This window comes from Diplotaxodon limnothrissa, unplaced genomic scaffold (assembly GCF_057381915.1).
Source record: "Diplotaxodon limnothrissa isolate DT_005_m unplaced genomic scaffold, D_limnothrissa_male_GT1.1 unmapped_scaffold_1, whole genome shotgun sequence".
In the NCBI taxonomy this organism is placed as follows: domain Eukaryota; kingdom Metazoa; phylum Chordata; class Actinopteri; order Cichliformes; family Cichlidae; genus Diplotaxodon; species Diplotaxodon limnothrissa.
In genome coordinates, this window is record NW_028188555.1 from 1737768 (window position 1) to 1765054 (window position 27287).

Here is a 27287-nt window from a genome sequence, read left to right on the forward strand (position 1 = left end):
ACACACACACACACACACACACACACATGTATATATACATATTTAGTATGCATATTATATTTATTCTTATAATTTTCAAATTCCCATCCTTATATTTTGCTTGTTCTTATGTTGTTGCATTTTGCACACCTCTGTTACTTGTGAAGCTCGCACACAAGAATTTCACTGGCATGTGCTGTACCAGTGTACCTGAACATGTGATGTGACAATAGAAGTGATTTGATTTGATTTAAATTACATTATTTATGTCGAGTGTAAAAATATAACATGCAGGCAATTGACATTTAGAATATATCTGCATAATTTAGCCTGTCAAGACACATAGCCTATATTTTGCATCCGAGATCTGAATTGTAGACTGTTATGGATGATGATGATGATGATGATGATGATGATGATGATGAAATTTGTACATGAAATCCTTGGATCCTTGTTTTGTCCTGCTTGTTCTTGCTGTAGATGACTGTCCCTCTCTATGTCACGGACACTAGGTTTTGTTTTAAGGTTTGTGTTTCTTTTTGTGATTCTTCTGTTATTGTGCTTTGAGTTGCTATTTTTTTTCTTGCAGATATTCACGGTTGGTTTCTTTGCGTATATCCTCAGGCTATCCCTAGTTTTAGTTTTGCTGTCTATTTTAGTTCTCGGTTATAGTTTGCTTATATTCCCTGATTCTGTTTGTTCTGGTTCCCCCATGTTTCCTGTATCTTGCTATCTTTGTAAAATGTTATTTGTTTCCTGTTTTACTTTGGTAGTGTTTGTCTCACATGTTTAGTAATCAGTTGTATTTCCCCTAGTCTTTTTTCCATGATTGTTGATACCTGTGTGTTCTCCATAGTTGTATTCATTTCCCTTAAGTGGCTCTTGCTTAAAAGACGCCCTCTAATCTGTTTTATTGGTGGATTAGTCATCTGTCATGGTGTGTTGCCAGTAAGTTTTTTGATCACATGACTCTTCTGGATTCCACGGCTTTAGCTTCCTGTTGGACTATGTTATCTTCAAAACCTTCACTTAAGTTTTCCTTTAAATCTGTCTGTTGAAGACAGCATTTGGGGGTCCTCCTCCTCATTTCATGACACCCTGAATCTGGTTGTTCTTCCTGTTAAATAGGGGCCCTTCCTTCCTACTCTCGCCAGATACTTGCTCATCGAGGATCATCAGATTATTGAATTAAATTAAATTACATTTTATTTATATAGTGCCAAATCACAACAGTCACCTCAAGGCGCTTAAGGAGTTCTCTTTCTAATATTTCTGTATATCTTCTCTCTAATCTTGAGAGCTTAAAAAATGCAACTGGATGTCTTTAGGTTTTTGAAGATGTGTTATCTCTTTTTCAAGAAGCTTCTTCAGTTCTACAACAGCTGGTGGAGAGTCACAGTTTATTAAACCCCCGGTGTGGGCTGTCTTGAGGGTCATCAACCCACTAGTCATCATATGATTCTTCAGATGAGCCAAGATGTAAAAAAGGTGTGGGTCATTCCTGTCATTGGGGCAGATAGTCTTATGTTGGAGAAAGCCTTAAAAAAATGGGGTTTTCAGTATCAGGATACACGTTTTTGCTTTTCTGTGATTTCTTTTGCCAACATGATGACTGATACCTGCTTAGTCCTGCAGAAACAAGTACAAAATTATCAGAGGCCCAAGATAAGGAAGAGTGGATGAAAAATAATGTGCCAAAAAGATCTCCAAAAATTTCCAAGGCGAGATTTATCAAAGGTCAAACGTTGTTCTCTAGAGTCCTTTATGCTGATCATAGACATAGTCCCTTTATTGCACAATGATTTACAGTTTGCCCATAGTCTAGAACAGGGGTGGGCAACTCCAGCCCTCAAGTGCCGGAGTCCTGCAGGTTTTAGATCTCACCCTGGGTCAACACACCTGAATCAAATGATTAGTTCATTACCAGGCCTCTGGAGAACTTCAGGACATGTTGAGGAGGTCATTTAGCAATTTAGATCAGCTGTGTTGGATCAAGGACACAACTAAAACCTGCAGGACACTGGCCCTCGAGGCCTGGAGTTGCCCACCCCCGGTCTACAAGGTCTTCCAAAGGGATTTCCAGCTTAGTTTAATAATGACTTTTGGAAACCCCTCTTTGACGTGAGAACAAAGACGAGCAAACTGGTCATGGAGCCTATCACAGCTGTCTTAGGGCAACAGGTAACCAGTCTGTTGTATGGCTAACACATAGAGACAGACAACCATTTATACCTATGGGCAATTTAGAATCGACAATGAACCTAACAGCACTAACTGCATGTCTTTGGGAGGAAGCCAGAGTACCCAGAGAGAAACATGGGAAGAACATGAAAACTCCACACAGAGAGAGCCTGGCTTGATTGTGGACTTGAACTCAACCGTGCTAATCAATGTGCCAAAATACTGCCTGAAAAAAATATGATTATATTGGCAAATTAATGGGAAGAAATGGAATATCAAACAGAATGAATGCAATGAAAATGTATCAATTAATGTACATTTATTTGCATTAATCAAGTATTTCTTCAAAAAAGTTTTAGGCACACCGTGTATTTGACTTAATTTTTTTTTTCATATCTTGCAAAAATATATCAAACCACCAATCAGTGCCTCATTTATGAGAAGCTTATGAGCTGAAATACAACCAGAAATCATGCGTTTGTCTTACCTCAAAGGGTTTCATATGGGTCCGCACTCAGTCAGGGAATTCCCTGTTAAAGTTTCATTTTGAGCAGCATAAATAGCCGGTACAGGGACAAAACGAAAGTGTTGACTACACAGCAGTGAAGCAAAGATGATGTCCCTCCTCCTGATTGTTTTTTGTTTATTCAAAGGTAAGTCTCTCTAAACGCAGCTCCTTTATATTATTTGCTATTATTATATTAATCATAATAATATGATACAGAATTTTACAACCCTGCCTTTTTATGGTTTTATGATCCAGATCATCCAGATCCAGACTTTTAATATGCAGAGGGAAATGTATTATTATGTATTATACCATTTAAAGAGTTGTACCAGGATTTTAAAGTAAAAATGCAAAAAAAAAAAAAAATTGTGCGAGTTGTATTTTGGTGAAATTTACAGTTTATATAGGAGATTAACTGTCAGGTCTGTTCCTTTTTACTGTGCTGCATTACTGAGTAGCATAAAAGCTTTTTTTCCTATCGAATCTGCACTTACTTTCATTCAGCTTCCAGTATTTCAGCCTCGGCTTCAGTCAGTGTACACGGAAACACAACAGCTGAGTACGGCAGTGATGCGCACTACAGGTGCGCGCTGTCAAACTCCACAGGTGCGCTTGTTTGTTTTTTAAATTATTATTATTATGAATTCTATTATTTAGTTGTTGTCCTCGCCCAGATCCTAATCTCTGAGCTGCTGATGTTATCCAGAACATTAGTTAAATATTAACACACTCTATGCAGGGTGCTTACTGGATTACCTTTTGGCTTTTACCGGCAGGTGTGCTGCAGGTTACTTGGCAAAGGTTCGTCAAGGGGACAGTGGAGGACATGGCAACATACAGCGAGCGCTTTGGAATAGAAGTAAAAACGCCCTACCGTGGAAAAGTGCTCGTTACGAAAGAGTCTTTCAGCCCTTCGGCGATCAAACTGACGAATCTCACATGGGAGGATGAGAGTTGTTTATTCTGCGCCTTTAACACCTTTCCTGGCGGCTCAAAAGGAAGCCAGATTTGCCTCAAAGTGCAAGGTAGATTGCTGCAAACCCATTCATATGAACGGACATTATAAGTAACCTCTGAAATTGAGAGAGCCGTTATGTTAAGAAAAAAATAGAGCCAGCTTTTTTTTCTTTTTCTTTTTTGTTAAAGAGAGGAAAAAATCCTGACCTTTATTATTACTGTTACTTGTGACATTAAGCTGGCTGCAGTTCTCAAACTGATCAATATTTAATTTGTCCGTAAAGGGATATCAAAGGTGAACACAATGCACCACGCAAAGCAAGATGGAGAAGTTGTGTTTAGCTGCTCCGCCACAGGCAAACCAGCTCCCACCATAGAGTGGAACCTTTCAGATGGAGCCACAATCGCAGAAGAACCACAGACGGTGACAGTAAAAAACAGCGACCACACGTTCAACACCAGCAGCAACATAACTGTGAAAGTACCTCCCGGTTGGAGTGGACACGCGGCGTGTGTTCTGAACCGTGGAAAAATTGGAGAGAGGGAAGAGAGGATCGCTTTCTCCTCCTCTGCATCGGCGGACGGGGATGACCAGAGAAGTATGCACGAGTCATTTTATGTAACCGCATTTATGTATAACACTGGCGTAATGCTTGGAAACAAAATATTCCTAATAAATGAACAAGCGCTGGGAGTTCATTCTAATCATCTAATTCAAGCGTAGGTGGAGTTTACAGGGAAAAAGACTTCCATGAAACTATTACTAAATATCTAACTATCGGGAAGTGAAGAGTGAAATTATGAGACAGAGTTTTGAGTGACACCTTAGCTGCGGTTGTTTAGAAAATGATGCAGGTAGGAAGTCCCTGTGGTGATCTGGTCCCAGCTTCCTGGAACGTTCCCAGCAGAGTGCGCACTGACTGAAAGTGATGTCACTCCTGCACCACAGCCTGCCCAGAGTGTGATATTTGGATGCAAATCTTGCTTAAACAGGTTTTGTGTTCTATTTGGTGCTAATCAAACTAAAACATAGACTACTGTTTGTGATTAAGAGCTAACAGGAAAATTCAGGCTCACTAAACTGCGTCGTTTTTGTTTGTTTGTTTGTTCCTTTTTTCACTTATCAGGAACGCAGGAATTCCCTGAAATTCCAAGTCATGTTAAATCCATTTCCTGATGACTTGGGACAAACTGCGTGACAATGAAGCAGTCAAGGAGTGTCGCACTAGAAAGATAACAAACAAAAGTGACTAAGAGCAGACTGAGTGAATGCTATGCTGTGAGTCAGCTGATGCTTTCAGTACGGCGATGACGCCAGTTTCGCTTCTGGCGAGTTAAAAAAAAAAAACCCACGTCACGATACAGTGAGCGGTGCTGATGAGCTGTAGCTCTCTGGGGAGGTCATCTGACGGATGATGGACATTAGTTGTTTGGCTTTAACAGTAAATGTGTGACCATGTAAATCCCCCCTCCCCCCTTTCCTCTTTCAGAGAAGCGTCAGTCATTTTGTTTCTGGAACAAACTAACCAGGTGCTCTTTCTCTCCCGGGACAGGACCGTCTCCGTCAGCGATCGCACTGATCTGCATCACTATAATTGTTTGCTGTATAGCTGTTGCAGTGTATGTGATTAAAAGGTGAGTTTTTAGTGCTGTTTTATAGCATCTTAGGCAGTTACTTAACAGATGAGCCAGCTGATAAACTGTTTTCTTTTTATTTTCTCTTTCTTTCTAGGAGTTCTAGGAAGCACAACCAGAGAGAAGGATCATGTTCCATGCATGCATAACCAATGTTAGACTTTCTAGCTGCCTTTTGCGATGCAAGCATTACAAACCCCTTTCCTTTGTGAATTAAGGTCAAGCATTGGCAGGTAGCTTCAAACTTTCACATGCGTGGACCTGTCCATTGACATTTCTTATGAACGGCGCTACTCAGCACTTTAATGTCATGGAGCTTTGAGCAAAACATGTTTCATCCGACTCTGAATGTAAAAAAATTAAAATACACAAATATCATGGAGAAGAAGCGGTGCAAAGCCACAAGGATGTGATAGGAATATAGCTTTCGTTTTTTCTGAATTGCATGCAGAACATTTAAGCAGTAAACCGGAGTGTGTGTGTGTGTGTGTGTGTGTGTGTGTGTGTGTGTGTGTGTGTGGAAGTAAGGAAATACCCCGTAGGCGGTATTACACTGGGGCTGTGCTGCCATCTAGTGGTCCTATCAGGGAAATGCAGGGTCCACATGGCTCACATGAGGCAACTCAAGGAAACGTTCCTAGCAAATCTGAACAAATACCTCAACAAAATAATTTCTATGTTTAAATGTTATGTAGTAAATGTGTACTTTCAGTTTGGCACTTTTCTGGCAGTTTGCACTCCAGTGTTTGTACTATTATTAAATATTATTTTAAGTAATACAGTGCAGTCAGTATGCAAATGTGCTGGCATTTAGCTTAAATGCATTTAATTTACATTTAAGCTAGATGCCAGCTTTAGCTGTGGTGAAATGAATGTGAGTTAGTCCCAGTCTTTATTATGTGTTATTAACCTGTGGTGTGGTTATCCTAAATGTTTGCACTGATGTATCTTTAATAATTTATTTTCAAATATTATTTATTGTTGAGCTAATTAAATGTGTCTAAACCGTGTGTCTGATTTCATTTGTACAATATTTCTTTCATTTTTCTTTTCTTTTCTTTTTTTCTTTTTTTGCTTGAAAGGGCTCTGGTTGGCTGAAAATATACTGTAATTTATGACATACAGCTTCTTTGGGATCCTTGTGATAAACCTACAATTTGCAAACCAAAACAAGGATTTTTCTTTTTCTTTACTTACCTGTCATAAAGACTTTCAGTCCAGGTTAAACATAATTTGTTGAAACACATACAGATCTAGAAAGGAAACATGTTTGTGTTAACACCATTAACACAAAAACTGATCATTATGATTAGAAGTAATTGTAGTAGCCGTAGTAATAATGGTAGTAGTGGCAGAATCCTCCCTTAGTTACGCTGCAATGGCTCTAGGCTGCTGGGGGCTTCCCATGATGCACTGAGTGTTTCTTCTTTTCCCCTATTTATGTGTTTATACACCTCTCTGCATTTAATCATTAGTTATTATTAATCCCTGGCTCTCTTGCACAGTGTGTCTTTTGTCTTGTCTCCCTCATCTCACTCCCAACCGGTCACAGCAGGTGGCTGTCCCTCCCTGAGCCTGGTTCTGCCAGCAGTTCCTGTTAAAAGGGAGTTTTTATTTCTCACTGTTGACAAGTACTTGGTCAAAGCGGTCATATGAATGTTGGGTTTTTTCTTTAAACTGAGTTGAGTAATAGTAGAAGTATTTAGTCAATCATATAGTACTTTGGGTGAACTATACCACTAAAATGGAAGGGGAAAACCAGACTGACACATATTTTAAACTGGGAATAAGACTGTGCTTGTTAAATATAGCCTTTGTTTATTGTATAATAATATTCACATATTATCTTTTTGTCTTAGGGTTTTTACTCAGTTGTTAGTTTATGTGTTTCCATGGTGACCTGATGAACAATTTACCTGAAACTGAGTTCAGTACAATTTGAATTTTTGGCGGCACAGTATGAAACTATGTTAATTCCGTTTTTATATTTTGGAGTCCTTGACAAATATGAGAAGTTGTATCTTAATAAAACAAATGTATATATGACGATATGGGAGTTAGGTATTTTAGTTATAGATGGGAAAGTTTACATTTTTTAGTGATGATCATCATGGTGAGCTGGCATGTTAGAGTGTTTAATGGTGCAACCTTGTACAGTATAAACATATATTTTCTCACTTCGTGTGGTGTAATTTGTTTAAATAGTAATGTAATGTAATGTAATAGTAAATAGTAATACTCAAGGAATAGCCTGCATTAGCAGGTTAATTTTTAATTGTTAATTTCTAATGCGATTTGACCATAGTAGTAAACTTGAATGTATTACTCCGATTGGTGGTGATATATCAATAATGCGCGAATGTAGCAACAGCAAGTTCATTGTGGGAATAAACGCATTCTACCAAGAGTAGCAAAGATTAGCAGATCAAAAACAAGCAAAGCTAAAGGTAGAAGAACAGAAGAGAAGGACAGAAATACTATAGTGAAGGTGCAACTTTTACACATGCGTTTCCTCTCCAGAAATGAGACATGTCAATGAGAGGAAGCAGTTTTGTTGAGCACCAGAAATATGTGGGGTACATATTGAGATGACAGGAGTGACTACAACAACGCTACCACCTGATATAAGTCGTGTGTCTGTCTCAAGGCAGGATCTAACCTCTGTATAAGCTCTTTCCCTCATGCGCACCATCACTGTGTTGTTTTACTATTTCACTGTTTAGAGATTCCCAAATGATCCTTCAAAGATCTGCAGGTTTTTGTCTCTATGGAAGCAAATTCTTTCAACAGTGTCAAGGTCCTTGCTAAAAAGTCCTCCTGCCAGGGCATGCGTTACCTGCATGGGAGGAGCATGACTCCCCCAGGGGCCAATAGCCAATCAGAGTGCACACCCGTTCTCTCCTTGCTGTGTCTCCCTGCAGGCAAGTTATGGACTTGGATTGAATCAGACTAAGGCGGGTGTTGTGCCAAAACGTGATTGTCTTCCAAAAACTGATTTCCGGTATTTGCCAATTTTTAAGTGGACAAAAGGGAGCTGATTGATTATAATGTAAGTACAATAACACAGTTACAAAGATACTTGAGAAACAGGTAAATCTTTAATTTTGTATATAACCCCTTTGTAATACCTGTTCACCAAAGTCTATTTAGCAACATATGTAACGATATTACACATAAAAAACACACAGAAACATTGAAAATCAGTTTTTTGCACAACACGTGCAAGTGTGCCTTCATAGACGCAGTAAGTCACATTGGGAAAGTATTTTATTTCTGTTGCTGTTATGTATCAATGTAAACAGCTGTTATTATTGCCTTGTGTGTTAGCAGCTGTAGGTAAGTAAGTTGTCGCCTGGCTCCACAGGATGTTCCTTATTTATAAGTTGTTTCAGTTGTTGCCGAGAGTTAATGTTCACAAAGATTTTACCTGATGGAGTTACTAAGTTAGCATACGAGTTTGTTCTTGTTTATAAAGCCTGCGTAAACCTGGCGGCCTTTGAGTGAGTAATTGTGTCCACTAGAGGGTGGTGTTGACTCATAAATGAGGGAATTGGCTTAACCCTGGAGGACCCTGTTTCCCTAGAAAACAAATGGAGTCGGCTCTGACCCCATGGGTTCTCCAGGGTTAAATTGATTATGATTCTGTGTTTATGCCATCCTGTTATGTTGTTATGATAAGCTCTTTTTCTGGTTCTGTTCATTTGTAATGTGGTATGGTGTTCTCTGTAATACTGAAGTGTGAGAAATGCTAAACATTATATTATTTCTTATTTGTATTAATTTCAGACACACATCCTTACTTGCCAACGAGAGTGTGTTTGATGTGGGCTCGTGGTAAATAAAGTTCTTCCACTCTGACGTCATTCCCCGTCTCTGACCGGACGTTATTACCAGCGAAGGGTACAGAATCACGTTTCAGAGATAGTGGTCCTGGGCGTCCGCTATAACAGTCTTCCTTGAGCTCTGTCACCACTGCCTGGTTAAAAAATTCAATGACTCAATCAATCTGTTGCTGCTTCATAGGTTTTCAGGTTAATATTTCCTTCTCGACTGTCTTTTTCTTTAAGGAATCAGGATTTCAGTCATCATACCCTGTCTGTGTTGTTGATCATCAGCTGCTCTCATCTCTGTCGAGCTTAGAAAGAAATCTCAGGATAAGTACTTCTCTTAAAATTGCTTATGTACCTTTTATTTATCAGCTAATTCAGATGATAAAAGTTTGCGATGATCACTCTTTATCATCCTTTGATTTACACCTATAAAGTGAAATCATTCCTTTTGAGTCTCTGATAAGTTGTGACATTGTGAAATTTTTTAAACTTATTTCTGGAGTTTCTTTTATGCTTCTATTTCCTTTCTAATCTGGTGTGAATTGCAAATATCAGGCAAACTCTTGATTGTGCAATATCAACAGTGTACCGCTACATTATTTTATTTTATTTTATTTTATTTTATTTTTTTTTATTTTATTTTATTTTATTTTATTTTATTTTAACAATTCAGGACACTTTCTGTCAGTTGAAAATCAGCTCTAAAAGCAGACAGCTTTTAGATATTAGCTTGTTACTGTTGTTACTTGAAAATGTTTTTTCAGTTTTTACATCATGGGTGAGGGAACTTGACTGCTAAAAAAGCGGAAGTTCCTTTTACTTTAATTAATATAATGAAGAAGTTGAGTTCAGTAGTTGAATTATATTCAAGGCTTCATTCAACAAGCCTGTGTAACACACGTGTGTTAGGCAGGTTGTATAGAAAAACGTGGTCAGATTCATGCTTGATTGGCAGGTGACCCTGGTTGCACTTTCTGTTAGCATTCAGCTTTGTGTTCTGTAACTACAGGGGTTCAACAAACAATTGCCACGCATCACACTGATGTCTTCGGAAGTTTATTTTTCTCTCTCTCTTATTTTCTTCAGGCATTGTGAAAACTGAAGAAAACACAACGTTCACAACGCAAATATCTCTGACCGTATCAAAGTCTCTCATCTTAGTGTCCATAAACAGTCTTGAGCTAAATAAAAATGCAATATAATGGATATCACTGAAAATGTCCTCTTACTGCCAGTGTAAGACATACATACAATATTATATACACAATATATATGAAAACCATTACTGTGTGCGCCTCTTAGACAACATGCAGAATAACATTACTGTTGTGACTTTAGCCACATATGTAGCTCTGTGTCCATGCTCTGACCCTCAATGACTGTGCTCTCAGCTAAACTCTGGTCATGTGACCATTACAAACTCTACCTCAAACAAACCTTACACACTTTACACATTTGACAAACTCTTATTTTGTAATCACATATTTTAGACAAGTTTTTAATCATTGCTACCCTTTTTATCATCTTATCCAATAATTTTTTAACCCTTTCCTACAAATAAATGAACTAATTTAAACAGGAATGTATCACACAAACATATAAAGCAAACACTTATATTTAAGTGTTTCGGGGACGGTTACATCCTCTTTACATTATTCAGCATTCCTTAAGCATTATTACAGCAGAATGAAAAACCTTGATTCATCAAGATAAACCTTTATGTTTATTTGTAGCAGACAGTGCACTTGACTGACAAATGGAAGATCCATGCTTTGTAGCCAATAATGGTAAATAGACTGATTCTACTCTCTCGGAGTACTCAAAGCGCTCTATACAGCATGCCACATTCGCCCAATCACACCCATTCTCACAAGCACTTTATCTATACTTAGTGCTCTCTAACTACATTCATACTCCGATGGACACATCGCAGAGCAACTTGGGGTTCATATCTTGCCCAAGGATACTTGACATGCAGACTGGAGGAGCCAAGAATCGAACCACCAACCTTCCGATCAGTAGGTGATCAGTAGTGAAAGTAAATGTTTTATGTGTTTTTCCACTTTTAGGAATAGGGACAATCAGGAGTTGGGTACTGTAAAATTGCTTTCATCAATGTAAAAAATCTATATTACACTATCAGATTATTTGCTTGTTAAACATCCGAGTGGATCCCAGGCTTTGTCGTGTGTTAATAATAAGCGGGATCTCTGCTTACATTACGGCTTTTACATATACACCCCTTAAAATCCCAGACGGAGGCTGAGTGAGACTCAAACTGCAATCAGAGCTAAATTTCGGCTCAAATGACAGTTCTCTTTGTTATATTATTTTTTACAGGAAAATCTGTGATTTTTAGATCAGGGACATTTTATAAATTGTACAACATGACACCAAAGGAAACTGAAAATCATTTTTGTACATTTATTATAGGTGGGATGTGCAGCACGAGTGCTCTCTGTGTAAGTGTCAATAAACCTTTCAGGCTCTCACAAATGGACCTTGAGATGAGTAAGACACCTAAAAGCAGAGACACTCACAAGTAAGTCACTCTTTATCCTTTTCTGTACTTGCAAAGTTATTTATTGCACGTGTCCAGCATTCCACTGTTTAAAGCTATTGATTTGTTCATAAAACATACCATCCAATATTAATGTATTGATGAAAATTATGAGTGAAAACATATTTTATCTTTGTTTTAAGGGGTAGAGGACATTTATTTAATAGCGATCTCAGACAACAAACACCTCTTCAGAAAAAGAATGTTGACCAATGTTGAACCTGAAAAAACTGCATCGAAGCTTGAGACACAAGTACTGTCACAATGGGATGCACTCGACAATCCTTCCTGCCCAGATCAGAATACCGCTCACTGACGAGTCACAATTGGAAATATATCTTGAGTAGGTTTCTCTTTGTAGAGTTAATTATTTATTTTTTTGCATTTTTTTGTAATGCAGAGTATAATTAAAGTGCACAGCATCTGTGCAAAAAACACAACATATGAAGTCATAGTTCTCAGGTATTTAATGAAGGAATATTTGTCCATCTGGTAATGTCAAATAAAGCAAAAATTTGAAAAAAGAATTCACAATTTGAGTGTTTAGGAGGAGCGTGTGAAGATTTTATAGAAAACCAGTAACAGACTGATTTAGACAGGAGGATCAACCAACTTGGACAATTTTTTTTAACTAACTGATGAAAGTTAGCTAACTATGAAGCCATGATTGTTAAGTTCCTGAGTTTTTTGTTTTTCTTTTGGTGCCACATTATTAATAACACAATGGTGATTGACACTGTTTGAAGAACCCAGCTGTGAATTTTTCCTTAAGGAAAGAACAGGCTGTGGAACTGCCACTGATCTCCTGCAGAAAACTCCAGTCTCATTTAGATTTGTGTGGCTGCGGAATAGTGCAATAAAAAAATACAAGTTTTCTTAAATCACAATGACCTGATGTTATATAGTGATAGAAGCCAACTAAAAACCAAAATAGCCAGTGGGAGATAATGTCATCAGTGTAACACACACGTATAATTAATTTAAACATGTTGTATGCCAGGCAGTATGTAATGAACTTGTTGACTTGTTAAGAACCATGTGATGTTTCATGGAGTAAACTATCTATTTATTCAGCATTACATGAGTTTATGGAAACATAAATGTCCCTGATCTTTAAAGGCAAAGTTTTATTTGCTGCCATCATGCATAGCATATTTGCATAATGCATAAAAGGTTCCTGGTTTGTAAATGAAAAGAAACACAAACCCAGCTTCAGGGGAGATAGAAAATACATGACACTGTTAACCTCACAGGAATATTGTAATTTGATAAAGGAGGTTGCCAGAAGAATTGTCTAAATGTATAAATCTTTGTAAAGTCAACAACAACTGTGCAAAATGGAGAAAATGCAAACACACATGTGATATTTTGTTTCTCCACAATATCTCATTAAATGCTTCTTCTTCTGTGTCTTTACTGATATATTGTGTCACTTTTTGCATACTGGTTGTTTATTTGTATGTGATGATAAAAAAAAGTTTCAGCTCTATTTTTTTCACTCTAAGGTCTTCAGTGGTGCTGAGAATATTATGTAATTTACACAAAAGGGTAGCCTACAGCCTCTCTGGGATTCTCAAGATAAACCCACAATTTATATACCTGAAATGTTATTATCTTTGTTTTGCTGTGATTTCCTGTCAGGAAGTTTCAGAACAAGCTGGAAAAAAAACTTGGACAGTGTAACAGAAAAGTTGACTTCGATATTTGGTGCGCTGGTATGTGGTTACATAAAAAGAGGACTGTACCACTGCAGCACAAGAGGGGAGACTCGCTCTTCATATCGCATGTTGAAGTGATAACTGAACATTGCCTGTTGAATAATTTATTTGTTATTACATTATAATACCACTCAGGTGTGATTTTATCTTATTTTTTTAGCTACTTTATTAGTTTATATGTGATTATATAAGTGCTATGATGAACAATTAACCCGGAACTGCTTTGACTTGCCCAGCCTACACGTCAAATCAGTTTGAATGTTTTGGCGGTAAAGTACGGAGGCATGATGCCGCGCTTTGGAGTTACATGTTATTATGTTACTAATCTTCTTATTTTCGCAGTCTTTCACAAAGGTGAGCTGAAACTGGGTGTCAATGTTACACACGTGCATGGGCCAATAAGCGATTCTTCCCGAAAATACTGACTTCTTCCTCTTCTTTGTTAAACGTGAGGATGTTCATTAAGGTGAACTGGTACTTTGGACTGTTTGGGTTTAACTGAGTATTTAAGTGGGAGGCAGATTTACACGCAGTTGGTTTTTAGGTCTCTATAGTGTACACGCAGAGGCGCGCTTACGTATCTATGATGGCGCTGTAAAAATGTTCGAGCAAATTTAAGAAGAGACAAAAAGTCCTCTCTCTGTCCAGCGTTTCATCGGGAGAGAAAGCGTAATCACGACAAAGTATTTTCACGGGTGCAGGTATGCAGCTCTCGCGTTCAAATTCCTCGCGCGTAGTCTGAGCTCTCAGTGCTCCCTCTGGCTGCTCCGCTTTCCCCAAACTGAACGGTGAGCCCGCCATTCACCGACTTTTCAAAGTTTGGAGGGCGGAGCCAAAAGGGAACATGGGCGACATTCAAAGCAGTACGAAACAACCTCGAGTTGCACCGTGCGGCAACGTGACCGCTGTTTTATACCGTGTTTGTTCTAGAAAATAAATTAAAAATACCGTCATTTTCTGGAGTTTATGAGTGCAAGTACTAATAACTACCATTAGAATACTTTAATTTAAGGCAATCTCATAATCCAGGAGATTCTCAGGCAGGTCCTGAAGCATTTCCGTCCACTCACAGTATGTGCAGTTACATGTGTTTGCTGCAGATTGGCCATTAAATTATGTTTTATCTCGCGGAGGACTTTTGACATAATTCAATACAGTCTGATGACTGAGCAGAACTGAACTGGAGTTAATGTGTTTAAGCATAGTAATGACATATGTGTAAATGGCAGCCTATGACAAAATTTACAAAGTTATTCCTATTGAAAATATTCACATTTAATATATGTTGGAAGCACTTAACCTATATTTAGCAACCATATTTATAGTAAAACTTTAATGACGGTACATAGACTAATGACTACTGCAAATACTGACGTTGAATTTAAACAGAAAACTGAAAAAAATGGACTAATTGAAAACTGAATGTGCCTCACATCTTAAACTATATCTCCTACAGCTCTAACAGCAGTGATCCAAACACAGCAGACTGTGCTGGCAGCAGTGGGAGAAGATGCTGAAGTCAGCTGTCAGCTCTTGGAGCCTAAAGACGTCGTTCAGGTCACATGGCAGACAACTTCAAATAATGTGGAGACAAATGTTGCCACCTACAGCAAGCAGTTTGGTCAGAGAGTGAATGATGGCTTTAAAGATAAATTTAGGTTTAAACACACTGGACTACAGAACTGCTCCATAGTCATCAAGAATTTGACGGAGCAGGATGAAGGCTGCTATCGCTGTCTGTTTAACACTTATCCTGAAGGAGCCTTTATTGGTAGACCCTGCCTCCAACTCTATGGTGAGAACTTAAACCTTCCTTTTCCAACAATAAGTGACTCTGATGACAGATTAGAACTGAAGTTGTAAAACAGCTAACTAATCATATGCAGAGGAATGGCTTATTTCAAGAATACTGTACCCTCATCGCAGTACAGAAACAGGTTTAGGGCATGCAGTTTCACTGTTATGCAGTTGACACTTAGTTAAACTGCCGGGATGTCTTAAGTAAGTAATGACCTGTGTGCCCTCTAACTTCCTGCTTCTAAATTCAGATAAAATGTGCTTTACTTGGCACTAAAATTTCTTAGAAATATGGTATCTAACCAGATTCTTACTCTGGATGGCATTCCCTTGGCCTCCAGTAACACTGTGAGGAACCTTGGAGTCATTTTTGACCAGGCTATGTCCTTCATTGCACGTATTAAACAAATATGTAAGACTGCTTTCTTCCATTTGCACAATATCTCTAAAATTAGACATGTTCTCTCTCATAATGGCGCTGAAAAACTAGTTCATACTTTTATTACTTCTAGGCTGAATTACTGTAATTCATTATTATCAGGATGTCCTAAAATTCCCTGAAAAGCCTTCAAATCCAAAATGCCGCAGTAAGAGTCCTGACAGAGACTAGAAAGAGAGAGCAGATTTCTCCTATATTGACTTTTCTACACTGGATCCCTGTTAAATCTAGATTTGAATTTAAAATCTTGATATCCTGACAGCTCACATGCAAGGTCTTGAATAATTAGGCCTAATTTGAATCGAATTGAACTCAAACAAACATAGTTGATATAAATGTGTGAGCAGCTGGTGTGTTTGTAAGAACATGTTGATGATATCTCCTGATCCTTCACAGAGCTGCATGAACCTGTTGTTGATGTCAGAGAGTCAAACTCTACTGAAGAGTGGGTTGTTTCCTGTTCAGCCACTGGTCGACCTGCTCCCACTGTAACACTCAGTGTCTCACAACAAGACCTCAGCTTCTCACAGTACAACACTGTCAGTGTGTCCAACACCAACGCTACATTCACTGTCACCACTACAGCTGTGCTCTCAGGTTCACGTAACAACAGCACACAGGTGGGATGTGCAGCACGAGTGCTCTCTGCTCCTCACAGAGAGGTGATGGTGACGATTCCTGATGATGATGATGATGATGGTGAGAAACTCTCTTGAAGTCATTTATTTATAAATTAATGATTACTTTGTGATTGTAATGTTTGTGTTTCTTCTACCAGATCTTGATAAGAAATCAGGATCTAATCAAAGGAATTTAGGTGTGTTAACATTTGTATGTTTTAAAGTCAGCTTTCCTGATCCTATTTTGTTTTGATAGATGTTCAAATTTTTATCACTTTCTTTCTCCTGTTTGTCGTAAAGGAATCACGATTTCAGTGACTTCATCCTCTGTGGTGTTGGTGCTTGGTGTTCTCATCTGTGTCTGGCTTAGAAAGAAATCTCAGAACAGGTACTCCTCTTAAACCGTGTCTATGTTGCATAGATTTTTGTGCAGCAAATATCTTCAACCTGTTCTTACAAACACACCAGCTGCTGACACATTTATGTCCACTATGTTTGTTTCAAGAACTTACCATAGACTTGGAGGCAGGTTCTACTAATGAAGGAGCCTTCAGGATAAGTGTTAAACAGACAATAGCATCCTTCATCCTGCTCTGTTACATTCCTGATGACTATGGAGCAGTTCTGCAGTCCAGTGTATTTAAACTCAATCTTATCTGCAAAGTCAGTACACACTTTTTGGCAAAAGTACTTATTGTACGCGGCAACGTTTGTCTCCACATCATGTGAGATTTTCTGCCATGTGACCTGAAGGACGTCTTTAGTCTCCAAGAGCTGACGGCTCAATTCAGCATCTTCTCCCACTGCTGCCAGCACAGTCTGCTGTGTTTGGATCACTGCTGTTAGAGCTGTAGGAGATAAAGTTTGCGAAGTCAAGAACTTTCAGAACTATTGTGAACTGTCCATTTTTCTTAGAGGTCAAGGGTCCAAACTATGGTTTTTATTGTTTATTTCAAGTATATCATAATGCATTTGTGTGAGTGTATTAGCAATAATAAATCTAATAAATTTCTTACATTTTTCAGTCTTTCACACATGGCGATTCAGTTGAATGAAACACCTGAAACTGCAAACAGAGACACTGATGAGTAAGTGATTCTTCATCCTGTGAATGTACAACTGGAAATTTCAGCCTCTGTTGTTACATTTCACTTTCAATCTTTTAAATGTTCTCACACTTTGCTGTAACTTTATTCTCAATCATACAGTAATATTTAAAAAATGTAACTTTTTTGTTTGCTCTCATTTTAAGGACTGATACACAAGAGTGCAGGGAAGTCAGACAAGAGACTCCTGAGCGAACTCAACAAAATCATAACCAAGTGTTGTCATCAGCACCCGCAAGAAGACTCATTTTTGATGAAAACTGAAACAAAGATTTGAATGACAGAAAGTATCCCACAAGATGGTGTATAAGAACTTCTTTTATTTATGTATTAGTCACATTAATTAATCCTATACTGCCTTAGTGCCACTGGACCTTAGCATGTTTCACATTCATGCAGTTCGACAGATGGTGGGGGCCTGGTAAGGATGTTGGGGGAAGCAGACCACTCCACAGGAAGAGTCTTTTGTCTCTTAGGCTTAGTCCACACTAATGCGTTTTGGTTTGAAAATGCATCGTATTTCTCCGTTTTGGCCTCGTGTCCACACTGAGACTTGAAAACTCTCCTGAAAACGCAGACTTTCTAACACGAAAGACGCATTTTAGTCATGTGATGCAGTCATGTGACCAATTAAACAAAGATAGTGGAGTGCATTATACAGCAGTTGTTTTGATGGCTCTCAATTTTGACATGCGCAGTGCTGGAACATAAGCGTTTTCGGCTGTTTCAATGTGGACGCACAACTCTGTGAAACGACTGAAAACGCTAGTGTGATGAAAACGCCTTTTTCAAATCTATCCAGGCTAGTGTGGACGTAGCCTGAGAGACTCTGCTGACCGTCTCTCCACCAAGCTTAGTTTTCTGTTCTTTGTTTTGATTAAAGAATGTTAGCTACCGCTCACCACTTGTCTGCAGGCTTTATTTAATGGAAAACTTCCACAACAACGGTAACAACAAAGAAGTTCAATCCTGAAGAAAAACAAAGGACTACACCAAAAGAAATCATCGTACTGGGGCTTAATTAACTTTCTGTTTACCATAATGAATTTTTTACACAACTGTACCGTGTCTGTAATTATGTAACATACTGTAAATATGAAAAATATGTCTGTTTGTTTTCACTGTGCATATTTTCATGTTGTTGTTCTTTTTAGTGTTCTAGGTTAGAGAAGTAATCAAATATGTAAAAAATACACATACTGCATATAATTGTTTTTGTTTTGTTTTGGCCCATCATGTTACTTTAAATTGTAAAAAATGGGCGACAGTGTTGATTTATTTAAGTGTGTGATTTATTGATTTATTTTGTAATCATTAAATATATCCATCCATCCGCTTCTGCTTATCCTTTTCAGGGTAGTGGGAGGGGGGGGGGGGGGGGGGGGGGGGGGCTGGAGCCTATCCCAGCTGTCATAGGTCAAGAGGCGGGGCACACCCTGGACAGGTTGCCAGTCTGTCGTAGGGCCAAGACACGGAGACAGACAACCATTTGCACATTCACACCTAGTGGCAATTTGGATTATCCAATTAACCTATCCCCACAAGTTGCATGTCTTTGAACGGTGGGAGGAAGCCGGAGGGAACCCACGCAAACACAGGGATAACAAAGACCCCGGCCTGATGGTGGAATTGCACTCAGGACCTTCTTGCTGTGCGGCAACAGTGCTAACCACCGTGCTGCTCAGTGTTGATTTATTTAAGTGTGTGATTTATTGATTTATTTTGGAATCATTAAATATATATGTATATTTATTCATTATGAATGTTTGGCACCTCTCTCTAAAGGGGAATGCCATATTTTAAAAGGAATTATGCGTGTAACTGTAGAAAGATAACAAAACAAAGGATTTGTGAAACAGTAGAATAAATATATATTTATAGTATGTTTCATTTGAATATTATTCTTGACTCACATGAGAATATCGTGTATTCAATATTAATTTCTTTTCAAAGAGTTTCAGTTTATCTGGTAACTTTACACTACGATGTGCAGCTGGTTTTGATGAACATCTGTGTTCAGCAGCTGAAAGACTTTGGGATCTATACAAACAACCTGCAATTTAGTTGTAAATAGATGAGAATATAACAGCTTTCCACAGAGAGACCTCTCACAACAAATGTCCTATAGCTTAATATCCCATCTGAAAACATGACTTTAGAGAAAATTCTAACATTTCTTTTCTCTTAGTGACAGAAATGCTTTTTTTTTAAACCACATGAAATGTAGTAAAAGATAATATGATTCTGGACTGTACTATTATCATACGGGGATCATAAAGGCAACTGCGATGTATGTTATTGCACTTTTAAGTAATAAGTAACCATCAGTTACTGACAAATTCTGTTACTATGTCCTTATAATCATGAAATATGTGTTTTATCATCAGGCATTATTGCTTCTTTACATACATTACAGAAATTATTACAACAATTTACCCGGAAGTAGTAGCGGTTTCTTTCGCAACCATACTGTCCAGCTTTGGCGGTACTTCTGGCGGTGCAGCATGGAGCAACAATGCCACAGCTTAGAATTACACATTATGTCACTGCCGTTTTTATTTTTGGAGTCTTTGACAAAGGTAAGAAGAAACTTTTATTCCAGAATACCTACGTCTATGTATGTGACCATAGGGTGATCTTATTTTATTTCCAAAAAAAGAGGACACTTGGCTCAGTCATGAAGAACTTGCTTAGAAACATATTTATAACATATTTAAACGATGCCTTCTCTGTGCGGTTAATGAATTATGGAATAAAATATGTCATATAGGCTTTTACAAGTCAACAATTGCAAAAAATAACTTAAAAGCCTCTGGAATTAAATAATGGTACAGAAATAATGCCTCATCTACATAAGAAAAAATACCAGTACTGGGTCGGTACGAGGGAAATTCTTTTGCAGTTCGTCTGAAAAGATGCACTTGCGCTTTGGGATCTTTTAAACATCATTAGGCGTGGGGACGGTTGGTCACCCTAGACCACACGGACGTGTTACACTCTTTTTTTCGTATAATTTGAATTGTGGAACCGCTTTTCAGTGGGTAAGCGTTGAGTGTGATATTACACGAGTTCGTCAAATTTCAAATAAACGCCTTGTTAAGAAACGAAGTGTTTCTTTTACAGCGTTTTAAATTTGAAAGGGGCTACAGGAAAAGTTGATTTTTTCATGACGTGACTTCAACGGCGCAGAGTGTAAATAACCTAATTTATTTTTCACTCATTATTGTATCAAACAAAAGAAAAGAGAAAGGTTACGTTCAGCAAGATGAAGGTTGTCTAAATGAAGTAACGCTGTTCCTGATTTTGCTCAGCCTACAGTTTGAGATTCTTCAAATACTTCTGCTGCTTGTCATTTTAAAAGCAGACGCAGCTACCAGCAGCTTTTAAGGTACAAAGCTATCACGTCACGTTACGATGTGATACCTTTGTCCATAGACGTTATTATGGACATCGCCCACAGAACTTTCTTTGTTTCTTTTTATTGCTTTATATTTCTGTTATCATCATAAAAGTTACTGCCTTTGAAAAATATTTTTATTGCTAATAAACTCACACAAATGTATTATGATATACTTGAAATAAATAATAAAAATCACAGTTTGGACCTTTGACCTCTAAGAAAGATGGACATTTCACAATAGTTAAACATTTATGCACACAATAGTGGTAGAAAAAAAACGAATGTGAATTTGAAATTTGAATTTAAAAAAAGGTATGAAAAATTCCTTTAGGACAATGACAGGCCTTAATAAGAGTGACATGATAATGACAGTTTACTTTTCTGAAAGTTCTTGACTTCTCAAACTGTATCTCCATGCAGCTCTAACAGCAGTGATCCAAACACAGCAGACTGTGCTGGCAGCAGTGGGAGAAGATGCTGAATTCAGCTGTCAGCTCTTGGAGACTAAAGACGTCCTTCAGGTCACATGGCAGAAAATCTCACATGATGTGGAGACAAATGTTGCCACCTACAGCAAGTACTATGGTCAGAGAGTGAATGATGGCTTTACAAATAAAGTTGAGTTTAAATACACTGGACTACAGAACTGCTCCATAGTCATCAGGAATGTGACGGAGCAGGATGAAGGCTGCTATCACTGTCTGTTTAACACTTATCCTGAAGGCTCCCTGACAGGGAAACCCTGCCTCTATGTCTTTGGTAAGAACTTTATCTTCTTTAACAAACAACAAATGCTTCAGGCATTTATGTCAACATTTACTGGACATAAATGTGTTTGCAGCTGGTGTGTTTGTAATTACATGTTGATGATATGTCCTGATCCTTCACAGAGCTGCATGAACCTGTCCTTGATGTCAGAGAGTCAAACTCTACTGAAGAGTGGGTTGTTTCCTGTTCAGCCACTGGTCGACCTGCTCCCACTGTAACACTCAGTGTCTCACAACAAGACCTCAGCTTCTCACAGTACAACACTGTCAGTGTGTCCAACACCAACGCTACATTCACTGTCACCACTACAGCTGTGCTCTCAGGTTCATGTAAACACAGCACACAGGTGGGATGTGCAGCACGAGTGCTCTCTGCTCCTCACAGAGAGGTGATGGTGACGATTCCTGATGATGATGATGATGATGGTGAGAACTCTTTCAAAGTCATTTATTTATGAATGAATCATTACTCTAATCTAATGTTTGTGTTTCTTTTTCCAGGGTTAAATGAGACATCAGGATCTAATCAAAGAAATTTAGGTATGTTAATGTTTGTACTTCTTACAGATTCAGTGTATTGTTACTTTCTAGGTGTTCAGATTAATTTTTTTTTCTCCTTTCCCGTTTGTCTCAAAGTTCTCAGGATTTCAGTCATGGTTGCCTCTGTGTTGTTGGTTGCCTGTGGCTTTTTAGCTCCACTCATCTTTCTCCAGCTCAGAAAGAAAACTCAGAGCAGGTACTCGTCTTAAACATCATCTGTGTTGCACTTTCTCTCTTTCATTCATCTGATCAAAGTTTGTGCAGCTTTAACTGTTCTTGAATCTTTCAGTCTGTCACACAGGGAGACGATTAAAACACTTGAAACCACAATCAGAAGTAATTCCATCTTTATCATCCGGTCATCTCACATTTGGAAAGTTACTTCATTCTTTTTCACTCTCTGATATGCTGAGACATTTGACCTCTAAGTTACCTCTAGAGCTTCTTTTTTCTCTCATTTATTCGTAATCTGATGTTTACTGCACATCAAACAATCTCTGATACATATTCCGTTGTGCTGTCTAAGCTGTTAATCTGTCCAGAATACTTTGCTTTGCAGTATTAACAGAGTCATGATTCACTGTTTTTGTTGTATGTTAAGGCATGAAACACCTTCAGTCAACCAAAGTGAAAACAGGCTTAAAAAGCGGAGACCTGAGAGAAACCAACCAAACCACGATCCAAGCCTTTCACCTTCACTTGCACAAAGACTTACGTTTTAAGAGCATTGACTTGTTTTTTGGAGCAGGGTTTGCAGCTAGATGTCCGGCTTTTCTGGACGGCACACATGTTTAAATGGACAGCTAGCATGTTCTGAACTCTTTTTTTAACTGGTCTTAATCAGTTAAAACTGAATTTACAGTAACTAAAGTGTCTGTTTTCACTTCCATTTCCTTCAGTAATCAGTGTCCTCGCCCTCTTTGTCTTTGAAAACAAATTAGTGCCAGTATTAATTTGTACAACACTAATGATTCACTTGATCTTTGAAAACGTGCTCAAATGATTTCAAACACTAGATGTTAGCGGTGTAGCAATTCTGTAAAACCTTTAATACCTCGATTGTTTGAACACAACTTTTGCCGATACCTCAAAATTTCTTTAGGGTGAAGGTATAAAAAAACAACAAAACAGTATAACTGTTTTGTTACCAGAGGTCTGATCACTTGATCAGGACTGTATCATGTGAATAATTTCTATGTATCTTCAGTTTACTTTCTGGATGTACTTAATTTACAGAGACCAAGTTTTGTGTGCATCTGTAGTGTAGTGGGTTATGCGCTTGATTGAAGAGAAGAAGGCCTCTGATTGGCAGCTCACATGTTTTTTTTACTCAGGAAGAATTTTTGTGTTTTTCAAAAGTGAACTGAATGTGATTGAAGTGAGAGTTTAAAGTTGACTTGTTTTGAAATTTCTCTGCTTTTTCACTTTTACAGTGTGATGTTAAGATTTGAAACACAAAACCAGAATCATATTAATGTGTTGTGATTTGCTTTTTTAATGTAAATTCTTTGTACTATTTTTTATAACTTTTTTTAAACATTAAACCTTTTTATACAATAATTTTGAATGACTGGTTAAACTGTTTTTGCAGCCGAATACTCTTCAAATACGAATAACCACAATTAAAATCCCATATTGTGTTCACTTAGACGACAACAGATTTTCATGTGAAATTACACAAAAAGACCACATGAGGTCTCTGTTTATTCATGATGAAGGTATGGAGGCTTTTCAAAATTTGAAAAAATGACACACAAATACATATGTTTATATTTACATTCATGAAGTTTTCAGTTCTCAGCCCAGTAATAATTGTCATGTAAGACCATGTTGGTGTTTCTTGTCAGGTATTGTTGGTATAGTGTTTTAGTGGTTTTATTTAGTACTTTTGTTTATCTAGAAAAGTACTTTTAGTCTGATAATACAGCAAATCAGAGACGAAGCCTCGACGAAGTGAATTATAAAGATGCTAATTAGGTTACCTGTCTGTTATTTGGTGTGTAAGTAATCCTGAGCCTGTTTAGCATCAGTAGCTCACAGCTGAAAGAATAGTTTTAGGATTTTCATCATCAACCTGCAAATTATTTGCTGTTATATTGAGGCAAAAAATGAGAGATATTTCATACTAACGATTGTATTTTATTTTTCAATTTTTAATTGTCTGTTTAATGTTATGTCCACACTCAGAAACTGTTTCCTCCCTTCCTCCTCTTGGTGTCTCTGTGGGTTAAACAAAAGGAAGGAAATCTGTATGATCAGTGGCCTTTACACATTGTCCAACGTGAGCATTACAAACACTTCTGTTAGGTCCATATGGACTGTGAATTAAGTTGGCAGGTAGCTTTTTTCTTTATAAAAAGTGGACCTGCATGTTGTTACTCATATTTCAACTGAGTGTAAAAATACAGAATGTCTAATTAGTGATGTGAAGACACACAGAGCAGAAAAAATATACACTTGAAGATAACATGTAAACTTTCATGCAGTAAATTTTAGTCTCATGCAGAGTTACAGTCACCGCAACAGCACACGTTTTCACGAAGCACGGTAACGTGTGGGAAGTGATCTCAAGGACATACGCCTTACAGAGTAGCTCTGTGTAGAAGGTCATCATTAAAAAAAAAAGGATAAAGACTCACCGTTAGAGACAGAGGAGGACAGAATTATTAGCAAATGAGAAAATTTCACTTTTTAAAAGCTATTTCCCAGGTGCTGTTTAACAGAGCAAAGAATTTGAAACACAGTTTGATCTTTGGATGTTTGCATTATTTTATTTTTCTCACACAAAGAAAGTCATTTCATAAAAATAAAAATGATATTAATAATTTTGCTTTTCTGTGTATGACGGGTCCTGACTGATCAAGAATAAAAATTACATAAACAAGGTTAATCAATCAAAAACACAGGATAAGAAAGTCGTTTTATATTTTTAATGTGTGCACATTTTCAAACTAATCCTCATGTTCACTTCCCGTTAGTCAGAATTTCACTCAGCTTGAGCTAAGCAGATAATTTCTAATCAGAGATCTAATGTCATGGCGATGAGGAAAGTAGGACCCAAAACGCAGGACTCTGCGATGCCACAGTGCACTTTATTTACAGTGAATAGACAGGTCAGTCCAACAATTAACTCAGAGATGCAATTTGCCAATGGTGCTCATCACTTGCTCCCAGTGCGTCCCGTGCTGTAGCCCCCTTAGTGTGTGTGCTCCCCAACTCGTTTCTTCGCTCGACTTTCCTGGAGGAAGAAGGACAATCCACAATTAGCCACACACGCTAGCCGACTACCAAGAGCGCACGTCTCGCACAGACTATACCAGTCAGGAGTAATAATCCCACGTCGACTGTCGCCGCGAGTCCAGGTTAAATACCTCTTCCTAGCCGGGAGGGATGATTACCACCAGCTGGTCAGGTAATCAGCTGCAGGTGGGCCACGGCAACAGCGAAGAGGGACTCCCGATGACGACAGTCGCCCGGACACGCCTCTCCCACGACGCGCGCTTCCGTCAACAGCCCCGAGGACGGGGGGAGAGAGAGAGAAGCAGACACACGCACTCTACATACAAACGTGGACAGAACAGAAGACGACACAGACCCCAAATAGTAGTAGTAGTAATAATAATAATAATAATAATAATAATAATAATAATAATAATAATAGCTGCTCACGGACCCCTGAGGGTCCGTGACATCTAAGTGTTGGAGTTTTGACTGAATGCTGAATGTTTGCCTTATAAACCTGTTTCATGATTGTTTTTTACTGATTTATCTTTAATATATTAATGTCTCAATTTCCATAGATTTATTGTTGGTCAGCTGATTTGTTTAATGGATTTTGCCTGTGTTTCAGATGTTGACATGAACATAGCTCATGCCCAGTAATTTCTTTTCTTAAAGCAGGTTCAGTTTAGCCGCAGTTCGTTTTGATCCGCATCAGTGACTCTGAAGCTGAAACTAGCCAACAGTTTAGGGTCACATGAACAACTTGCACTTTAGCTGCAAATACATAATAACATCTTAGAACAAATATAAAAACTTCCAAACTCTCTTTTCTTTATGAACAGACAGTTTCTTTTAACCACTTTAAATGCACTTGCTAAAATAAATAAATATCTATATATAGATATCCTGTGACTCAATGATCTGAGGTGTTTCGCCGGAACAATAACTCAGTACTTTCTCAGCCGTGCATTTCCTTTCAGTTTAAAGTTTTAGCGTGTGGAGCCACGATGTCGCATCTTCTTGTCTTGTTGTAGTCTTGTGTTGCTTTGTTGCTGTCATGTTGACTGGCATTGATTGGTTATTCTTTGTTTTATGGTGTTTTAGTGTTAACTTTTTATTACGTTTTAATGGTGCTGGTGTACCATTTGCATGTACCTCTGCTGCACTGCACTCAGTTGGTGTTCAGCTTGGATGTGCCAGATGTTGCTTTTAATTGAAGTTGTATTTTAAAGTGCATGTGTGTACGTGTGTCTCTGTGTGTGTGTTACTGTTTCTTTCTCTATTATTTATTGAGGTGTTTCGTGTTTTGTATTGCTTGATTTATAGATTTAATTTTATTTGCTTTAGTGGAGACACAACTGCTTCCGCCTGTGGTGGAATTCCCTCTCATGCATGTGAGTGTACACACTGAAAAGCAAATATAGTGCAACATTTTAAGTTGCAGTAAGAGTGGTAGTAAGGATTGCAGAGAGACTGCAGGGGTGAGTAATTAGTGGCACCCCTTGGGCATTCCTCTCTGTAGGTTGCCTCCCCTGGTGGCCAGTCTCCACCATTAACTATTTTATTGAGCTGCTATTTTAACTAGGCCAGCATCGTGGCAGCGAACCTTGGTTTGTTTTGGGTTTTGGGTTTTTTTTAAAGTAATGTTGGTTAATAAAGTGTCTTTATTAAAGGTTTAGTATTGGAAGTCCTGCTCCTTAATTTCCTGTTTTCTTTTCCTCCCCTTCTCTCATTCCAAATATAAAGTGTTGAGTTATTCAAAATGAGAAAGAAATGTAAACAGAATGAACAATGGTGACATGGACCTAAAGCTGTCAGTCGAGTGTGTGAAACTTTCCCTGCTCTGAATACCCCTGAAGATGTAAACACAGTAAGCGCACCAAAATGAGCTTTGCATCAGCGGTCAAGTGTTCAGCGCACAGAGTTCGCAATATAGCAGTCACAGTTGTAACGCAGTTTCTTTTTAGTTAATGAGACTGTAAGAAAGTCATGTCTTTGGTCAGGTGCATGATGGTGGTCATAACTGTG

The 27287-nt window shown here is 38.1% G+C and overlaps 3 protein-coding genes across 3 annotated transcripts; all 3 read left to right on the plus strand.

Moving 5' to 3' along the window:
* The first annotated feature begins 2773 nt into the window (after positions 1–2773).
* On the plus strand, positions 2774–5597 carry LOC146606992 (OX-2 membrane glycoprotein-like). The gene is made up of 6 exons (XM_085349103.1): positions 2774–2813; positions 3173–3274; positions 3445–3693; positions 3910–4224; positions 5179–5260; positions 5358–5597. Exons 1-6 carry the CDS (start codon positions 2774–2776, stop codon positions 5407–5409), a joined length of 840 nt encoding a protein of 279 aa, XP_085205229.1. The 3' UTR covers positions 5410–5597.
* Positions 5598–11914: 6317 nt separating this feature from the next.
* LOC146606993 (uncharacterized) lies at positions 11915–17594 on the plus strand. The gene is made up of 7 exons (XM_085349096.1): positions 11915–11993; positions 14825–15163; positions 16001–16303; positions 16383–16421; positions 16525–16612; positions 17250–17312; positions 17477–17594. The coding sequence occupies exons 1-7, from the start codon at positions 11915–11917 to the stop codon at positions 17592–17594; spliced, it is 1029 nt and encodes a 342-aa protein (XP_085205222.1).
* A 2251-nt stretch (positions 17595–19845) lies between these two features.
* Positions 19846–22832, plus strand: LOC146606994 (uncharacterized). The gene is made up of 7 exons (XM_085349097.1): positions 19846–19909; positions 21151–21489; positions 21621–21923; positions 21999–22037; positions 22134–22233; positions 22327–22373; positions 22639–22832. Exons 1-7 carry the CDS (start codon positions 19846–19848, stop codon positions 22830–22832), a joined length of 1086 nt encoding a protein of 361 aa, XP_085205223.1.
* Positions 22833–27287: the final 4455 nt, after the last annotated feature.